This window comes from Saccostrea cucullata, unplaced genomic scaffold (genome assembly GCF_032062105.1).
Source record: "Saccostrea cucullata isolate Sc308-1 unplaced genomic scaffold, CSIRO_AGI_Scuc_v1 ctg19403, whole genome shotgun sequence".
In the NCBI taxonomy this organism is placed as follows: Eukaryota; Metazoa; Mollusca; class Bivalvia; order Ostreida; family Ostreidae; genus Saccostrea; species Saccostrea cuccullata.
The window spans coordinates 6924-16331 of NW_026932326.1; the positions used below are offsets into that span (position 1 = coordinate 6924).

At 30.3% G+C, this 9408-nt stretch overlaps 1 protein-coding gene across 1 annotated transcript; it reads left to right on the top strand.

The window, feature by feature from the left end:
* Positions 1-5009: 5009 nt before the first annotated feature.
* On the top strand, positions 5010-8219 carry LOC134234842 (fibroleukin-like). Its single transcript, XM_062716887.1, has 4 exons — positions 5010-5307; positions 6636-6775; positions 7426-7522; positions 8053-8219. Exons 1-4 carry the CDS (start codon positions 5010-5012, stop codon positions 8217-8219), a joined length of 702 nt encoding a protein of 233 aa, XP_062572871.1.
* The last annotated feature ends 1189 nt before the right edge of the window (positions 8220-9408 follow it).

A 9408-nucleotide genomic window follows, 5' to 3' on the forward strand; every position in this document is an offset into this window, starting at 1 on the left:
TGGAGGATGTCACGTGATTCAGGCATGGGCAGAACAATCTGAGAGGACTACTTAAAATTGTCAACACTGAGACCATATATAATTTCTTTTATGGAACTTATTCATTTAGTTCGCGAATTTTTTTTATCACCCCTTTATTTTTTTTTTATGTTAAAATGATTAAACAATTAAACAATTATAACAAATTCCCAATTTTTCTTATATTTTCTTCGAATTTTGCGAAACTGGTGATAACAATGAACTTTTTAAAGAGGTTCTTATATATTCTATATTTTAAAATAACTCTTTTTATTAATCCATGATGATGAATATTAAGTATTCAAATACTAAGCCTTCAGAATACTTTCATTTTCCAAAAAAAGAATTTTAATATATGATATTCATTAGAAAGACATACAAATTTCTTTCAAAGTCATTGCTAACTTTTAATTAAGCACCTCAAAATCTAATTTCGAAAAGCTAATTAGTAAACAACAGGTTTATTACCTCTCTTAAAATAATTGGTTTGGTGTTCTAAGTCTTTGTTTAGCTCAATTCCAGACCCTGTCTCTAGGGACCATTATGTCTAATGAAAAAGAAATAGATCAATCCATAGACATTATTTTAAAAATACATATGTTGAAAACGGCTATAATTTTTATTTAATTTGCAAGAGTGTTATTAAAAAAACCTCCCTCTCTCTAAGTACCTGCAACGTTTTATAAAGTGAAGAGAAATGGTACGTTTTAATGATACTGAATTTTAAGAAATGAACATATGGTATTTTGAAATTTAAACAAATATTTGATTTCATTGTTGAATTACTTTGACATACTTTATGAAACTTTGAACTTTACATTAAACAATCTAGCATACCTTTAATTTAAAATCTTCTAAACTTTAAAGCAAATTAATTGGCAATAACTTTTGAAATCAATTCTTTTAACAAAAATCTCAAAATATTACAACAAAATATGGTCCGAATACATCATTCCAAAGATTACAAAGAGAGTATCCTTTCAAAAAAGAGATCAATCTTAATTAACTTATATATAGGGTTGTTAAATACTTGTAATTTATGTAAAATAGTGTTTTGGAGATGCGGTATAATGATTGAAAATTGTAAAATTGGGCAATTTTTATTTTATTTTTTTTTTTACTTTTATTTTTGCGAAACAGTTGTTCACAATGTACTTTTCAATAGGGTCTTTAAAAGTCTGAGACCAATTGACAGAATTAAAGTAAAAAAAATGTTTCTTCACCTTGTACTATAAAAATTAAATCTTATTTTTAGAAAAAAAAAATTGTTTCAACACAAGAAATTGGTCATATGATATTTATTAGTAACACATATAAATAAATCTACCGCTAATTCAATAATGACAAACGTAATTTCGAAAAGTTAATTAGTATACAACATATAGTTCTCCTCTAATAAGAGGATTAGTTTTAAAAAGTCATATCTATTTCAGACTAAATTCCATACCCTAGGGACCACTATGTCTGATGAAGAACAAGAAGATAATTACCAATCTATAGACAATCTTTTAAAATATACTAATATGGGAAAAGGGTATAAATTATTCACTCTTTAAAATTATAGGATCGTAAGCAAGTCCGAAGGATGATAAAAAAACCTTCCTATTGATTGGTCCCAAAAACCTCGACCTCTTAGCATTGCCCAGGTAGGCAGATCCTTCCTAGTCCTATTTAATATATCAAGCATCCTGAAAGTGTTGCATAGGCAATGCATGTCCCCTTCCGGGTTTCTCTTTTTCTCTTAAGGGTAGGAACTCGTTTGGAATATTAATTTAGAGCATCATGAATCCGATCGTTATCTCAATTATAAAAAAGAATTTGCCTTATTTCCGGCATTTGGAGAGACTGACAGATAGACAGAAGGACAGCTAGACTGCCAGAGGAAATGGTAAGGGACTTAACACAAAGGTATAGGATCAGATGTGAAAATAAAGTCAGCCAGAATGATATATAATAGGTAAAAACTGTAATTCAGGGCTTGAGAACGACCACAGAACTAATGTGCGAGAAAAATATTGATTTTCTATGCTATCGATACCTTTAAAGATAATGTCTTGATAATGTAACAGATTTATTTCTTTTCGTAACTTGTAATTCAAGACAGAGTTTTACATTTTTTATATAACTTTAAAAATTCACAATCGAGAATCTTCGTCGTTGGCATGCCAATTTCTTTTTTGAAATATCATCAAAGCAAATGACCAAGTAACAGGGCTGAGTTAAATTATTTGCAAACTGGAAGTGTCAGGAAATATAGTTGGGTATCGTAATTTTAAACCTTATTTTAGCGATATTTTGATCAATGAAAATGAAAACATGACAAAGAGTGATTAATTTCATACAAAACTACAAACTATATGAACCTAAAAGAAGTGTTTAAAGGCAGGACCTAATAAATTTCAAATTTAGAATCAGGGACTGATATCTAATCCAAGAGATTATGTCTTTTTTCCAAGAAAGATGTAAACATGTACATGCAAATTAATTTTTATATAGGAGACGTACAAAAGAGTATTCATACATGTGTTTATGCATACAGGAAGTAATGTAGAGCTCTAAACTTGACTTCTACTGAATGTATTTTATTATACCCCCCGCTTGAAAAGCGGGAGGGTATATAGTAATCGTTAATTCCGTCCGTCCGTCCGTCTGTCCGTCCGTCCGTCCGTAAATGTCCGTCCGTCCGAAACGCTTTGGGGTACCCATAGATTATCCGTCTTCTCATACCACTGAATGAAATTTGATGAAACTTTCACAGAATCTTTATTTATTGCCATTGTGCACCTCCTATTTTACTTTTTGAGACACATAAGTTTCCGGCCACAGGAAATCATGGACTTTTTCACCAGTTAAAATCATATGGGAGGCGGGGGGTATCATTTAGTGAGCTCATCGCTCACAGTACCTCTAGTTTTAATTTGAGAACGGATTCTCTTCAGTTCTTACTAATATTTATCTCAATGTAGAAGTTCAACTCAAACATTGAGAAGGCATTCTTATATAAATATCTTTTTTTTTCTTTTCTAGCATTTATGGGCAAAACTTGCACGATAAGTAACATACGATTCTCAGTAACCCTTTAATTTATTTTCAAACAATGATAAAGGTGGTTTAAAATTTTGATTTCCCTTGTGACAGAAAAAAGTAATTGAAATCATCATTAGCTAATGTGTGCTTTTGATATTAAGAATTTATGACGTCGAAATTAACAAAAGTAATTACACATTTGTTAAATTATCTGTAAATAGCGCTTTTTAATTTTAAATTGAGCAAGTTTTCCAATTTTACATTTAAAAATGTAATTAGCGATGTCATACTTTATAGATTTGAACATACCGGTATCTCTTATTAATTTAAAAGCATTCAAATTCCTAACCTTGACATAAAATAACATTGCAGTATGGGAATGCAGGCAAACCATAGCATTTCCTGACGTTGAACTGAAGAGTAAAATTTATGTTCAAAAGCATTTAAATATCACCATGATGTTTCAATATTGATAAACATATTAAAATTTTTGCTTGAAGGAATAAGTATCAGACACTGCTTTAAAACACCCTTTTGATGGTACAGGTCAGTTTTACTTGGTCTGTTGGTAATAAACATGTAACGCAATGAATTTATTTAATTCATGCAATTCCTACAGAGTATCTGATCCTACCTATATTATTCAGAGGTCGGTGACGAAATTTGTGCTGTTTTAATAAACCTGGGAAAGATTTATATTCCTTTACCTCACAACAAATAGGATAAAATAAATAATGGGATAATGTTTTGAATAGCAATGCTATCTTCACTTGAATTTCGGACTCTAATAACATTTTTTGATTTCACGTTTTCTTCTATTTTTTGCCTAAATGTCTACCTTTTTACTCTGCAATCCTATATTAAAGAAGTTAGGGTTTCTTTGTGAATAAAATGGCCGTGCCTTTTTCTGTCTCCAGAAGTTATTTAACTAGATATACAATCTACAATTATCCGAGCGAAAATCAATTGAACTGAACAATTTTGATTATTCAGAAATTAAGGTAAACTATGTTATCTAATTTAAAGCAAATGAATTCATTTTTGTCATTATTTTGCCTTGATATCTATTTATAAAATACAAAAACAGTGTTAACATCATTTTAAGGACAGATGATACAAAAAATGGATGCCTAGATTAGTATATTTTTTCAGCTTTATTTCATTTATGTAAATGATGCAAATGATAAATTTCTAGAATAAAATTGTAAACCTTCTATGATGTTAAAGATTCTGCCTCTCTTATGCCATCCTTGCTAATCTATGCAATTATTTGTCACTCAGTGCAAAATTGAATAAAAGATTAAAAACTATGCGGTGAAACCTTTTCATTTTACTCCTTAAAAAATGAATCAAGTTGTTATTTTCAATTTTTTGACAAACGTTTGTTTGTATCATCTCTCCTTAATGATACTTTATTATATTCTTTCATGTTTCATTCAAAAGATTATTACATGTTTATTAATTAACATGTTCATATTTGTATTTTCTTCCTCTAAAATGAACTAATTTCTTGTTTATTTCGTGAAAAAAATGAAAACCGTTTTAACATTGTAGGTGATATAAATGAAACAACAAAGTTCCAAAATGAAAATAGTACATTTATACAGTTTATTGCCCAGAAATATAATTATGTTTCTCATTGGCTGACCTTCAATCTAACTGTCGTTTTGTTTTGTTCATGCTAATTATTCAAATGGTGTACTCATTCATGCGATTCAAAAGGAACTCTCACAGGAAGGTAAGCTAATGTATATCAAGATAAAACAGAAGGTGCGTTTCAACAGTCATTAAGATGGGATGAGGTTATTCACTACTGATAAACGATTATTCTTTTGCAATATTATATAAGGAACTATTACATTGTTGTCGTTTTGACCGATTTTTGTGATAATGAATAGTTCGTTTTATTTATCATTGGTGTTATTTTGAACAAGGAGTGTTATTTTGACGTTTTTATTAAGACAATGCCAATCTTTAAAAAGTCTGTTGTTCTGGCTTTCTACATTTTGTCCATATTCATGTCAGTGAATACGATTGGTCAGTTATATACAACAGAATCACAGTTCGATGACCTTAGAACGGAAACAGAACTGATATCTGAAGATGACAGTGAGTCACTCTCGGACTGTGCTTTTCTGTGTAAACACCGCTGTCATTGCTTCGGGTTTAATTTGTTTGTTAAAAAATGTCGTCTGCACAAATACTGCCTCATGGAAGAAATGAACTCACCAGAACCTGGATGGAAGTATTACTGCGCAGGTTGTACGTATCATTTTCCAGGCTTTACAATATATTTTCGTTGACTCTTTAATTTATGAATTAAAGTTTTGGAACTTAATCACAATTTCTTTTTCGTTCTCCAAAAATAACGACATTTTCGAAATTTTAATATAGGAAGCAACTTTTCTTTGCTAAGTGCTAGGGACTTTGTCGTGAAAGTTACTGTACTTTGAAAAAGACCTACAGAAAACAATGTCCCTTGTCAAGTCAGGAATTGACACAATAAATATCACTCCTTGCTCAATGGTCCTTAAATCGTGTAAAGGTTATGACATGGAGCCCTTCACCTATAAATGTTGACATCCCTATTTATTAATTAAAATATCTAGAATAGGACGTAATACAACATACATTTAATTAAGAATGATAAAGGAAAACATAACATAAGCTCATGAATATTTAAATATTAAATATCAAATTATTATTGTTATATATCAAAAAAAGAAAGAAAGAAAATACCATGCGGGTCAAGGATTGAAATTATACATATATTTTTAGTCCTCATGCCAAGAAGCAGTAAGGGATCTTAGCCCTGCGTTCGGATAGAAACCTGCGTCGTAATGGTCAATTAATATCTTTGTAACCCTAGAACGAACGCTATAATAATTGTAAAACTTAGGCGACAAAAAGAGAAAAAAAATTTGCATTAATCATTAAGTGAACATGATTTTTTTTGTAAAAAATAATTATTTTAAAAAGTAGCCATAAATGATTGATTGATTGATTGATTGAATATTGTTTAACGTCCCTCTCCAGAATATTTCACTCATATGGAGACGTTACCATTGCCGGTGAAGGGCTGCACATTTTTGCCTATGCTCGGCACTCAGGGCCTTTGAGCAGGTGATCATGCCACACCTTTTTGTATACGGTCTCAAAAGCCCCATTAGTCGCCTTTTAAAAAGTAACCCGGATCCTCACGGGGCTAGCCAAAAATGAAGAGAAGGGGAAGAAGTTATAACTGATTATTTTGCATATTCAATTTGATGTGTTTTTTTCTCATCAACAACTTTGAAATTGATTTGATTGCAATGCTTGCGAATTTTTAAGCGTAGAAATTTAAATATAAAAACAAGACTTTAAAGAGACGTAGATACAAATTTAACATTGTAGGACAGAGAAAAATTCAAACATTGAGTATATTTTTTCTATTGCTTAACTTGTAAATTGTAACCATAGTAGGTGTTTTCAAGTTAATTGCAAATTATTGGTTTATTAGTCATATAGATACATGATAAATGCCAATTAAGTTGCGCAATTTACAAACCAATGATTCAAACTTAACTTTAAAAGGAATTCCTAATTTTCAGATACTCTACCAAAGGATTGTCAAGAGTATTATAACAATGGCCACACTCAGTCTGGGATATACGGCATATCGCCGTACAGAAGACGATGTCACGTGGTCTATGTATTTTGTGATATGTTGACGAATGGCGGAGGGTGGACGGTAAGTAACAAGAACAGCCACTGTGTATAATATTGTCCATGCATTTTGTGATATGGTGATGAATGTCAGAAGGTGGACGGTAGGTAACAAGAACAGTCGCTGTGTATAATAATCTGTGTATTTTATGATACGTTGACGTATGGCGGGGATGGAGAGTAAATTATAAGAATAGCCACTGTGTATATTTCCAATGGCGGAGAGTAACAGTTAGTAACAAAACATCTATTTTGTATAATTGCAATTGTTGGCTAATTTTATTCGATAAAGTGACAAATGGTAGAGAGTGATGATTAGTAAATTAAAAAGCTACCCTTCTATGTTGTGTATACAGTATATCTGAATATGTTGATAGAAAGCAAAAAAGCATAGCAGTTGTGCCATGTGTTAACTTAGTATTATGTTCGGATGAGACTTTTCTCAACTGATAAGCTTATTCGTTCTTTAAAGTCTAAACAATTCTATTACTTAGAAGTGTCACACATTTCTCTAGTTTAAAAAAACACGCGTTTATCGCAAACAAAAAAAAAACAAAACAAAAAGAAAACAAAAACAAAAAAGACACTTAATTCTCATTTCTTTAAAGTGGAGTGTGTGATATCTTTTTATTGTATCACTGTTATTATCTACTTATACCTTTTTATGAACTTAAGGCAATTCAAAGACGGAGGAGTGGATCAGTAAGTTTTGACAGGACATGGGTGGATTATAAGAGAGGTTTTGGGGAGGCAGAAACAGCATACTGGATCGGTTTGTAATTTCTTACTATCAGCATGTTACTTCAATTTCATTTTTACACATAATTTAGAGGCAAAACACTTCTATGCTTTAAAATTGAAGGGCTTTTTACACATGAGAAAGGGAATATTAACAAGTAGGCTGATTCATATTGACCGAGATTACAATTTCAAGTTCATTCTTGCTCATTTCGGTATATACTGTATAGAGACGTCTGTGTATTTCTTTGATATTTTATTTTCTAGACATCCTTTTGTTGCATTTTTCTATATGGTTTACATGGTTACTTTACTATAGACATTTTCATTAATAGTTTTAGATCTATATTAACAGTTTTTTGTTACTTACTTTAACCCAACATTTCTAATAAATTAATGAAGCAATAAAGGTTTGATCATATATAAGAAAATAAGTGTATGTACATTTTGAGGGCACAAAACAATGCAAAAGGTCTCCATTTGACGGTTCGATAATTTTTTTGAATATGAAGGCACCATGTTTATTTGTTTATTCATTTCTTTTCTTCTTTTATTTTATTTCAGGGAATGACATCATATACCTGTTCACGAAGGACATTAACCCTTTCCTGTATGTTTCGATCACACTTAACAATGGTACGAGTTATTATCAGATGTATGACCAGTTTTCCGTGTCAGATGATGCAGACAAGTACAGACTTATACTGACAGGTCCTTGGAACGTTAGGTAGTTATCATTTATATTATATATTTTAAAGATATACAAATTAAAATTATATCACAATCAATAGGAGTATTCATTCGAACGGTCAACACACTGCTTAGAGATACATGATATCGGTCTTTCTTCTTGGCTGTAAAATGTTCAGCCATTTTTCGTCATGTAACAAAGATAATCGATTATATCTGTTAAAAATATTTTTACATAAACCATTTTGCAAAAAATTATCAGAAATACAATGAATTATTGAATTCTAAAATCATAACATATCTTTGGGTATATTGGACTGTTAATTTTAATTACTGGTATATGGGATATTGTTTTTAATCATAATCATACAAACTCTACCTGTTTAAAATCAATGGCCAAAGGGAAAAAAAAAATTAAATATGTATTAACTTCGGATCAGGCAATATACTCGAGCAATTAAAGCGCGGCTTTTCTTTCAATACTTTGATTTATTCTAATTTTACAAAAATCTGAGTAATACAACCTCTAACTTATTTATAGCCAAGCCTTACCTTTGTTGCCCGTATTCTACTGACATTAATATTATATTGTGTCAATGATCAAATTATTGAGAAATGTTGTATTGTTTTCCTCCATATTTTTGAAATATTTTTATATTTCACAGCAATCAATGACGGTGTATTTGCAAATAATTGATGAGCTTTAACGCCAACTATATTTGCAAAATAATGTCTACATGAAATATATGAAACCTAAAGTTTTTATTGATATTGCAAGAAGTAAGATTTTCTGACAAAAAAAAAAACAAATAATAAAATAAACTTTAATTCGAATTTCCTCTGCAGTACAATATATTGACTTGTTCCTGCACGTTTTTTGTTTCAAATAATAAAATATTTATTTTTTTAAATTGATATATAGTTATATCTTGGTCATTTTATCCAATAAGAGCAATTTTTAATATAACAAATTGAACATTATAAAATTTTGTTTTCGAAACTTCTACAAACTGAGAAAATATCACCCTTAAGTCTAATGATGACTGATTTTTTTCATACTAAGTGTTAGTCCAGTATATATTCCAACTCCTTCCTGACATATGATACCACCTCTGTTGTTTTAAAAGTCTGTATTTGTTGTGCTCTTTAATTGTATTCTTGTGAATAAACTGTTTGAATACTATTTGTTGTTTTTATTTCAGTAAGTTAATTTCAAATTAATTTTAGGTG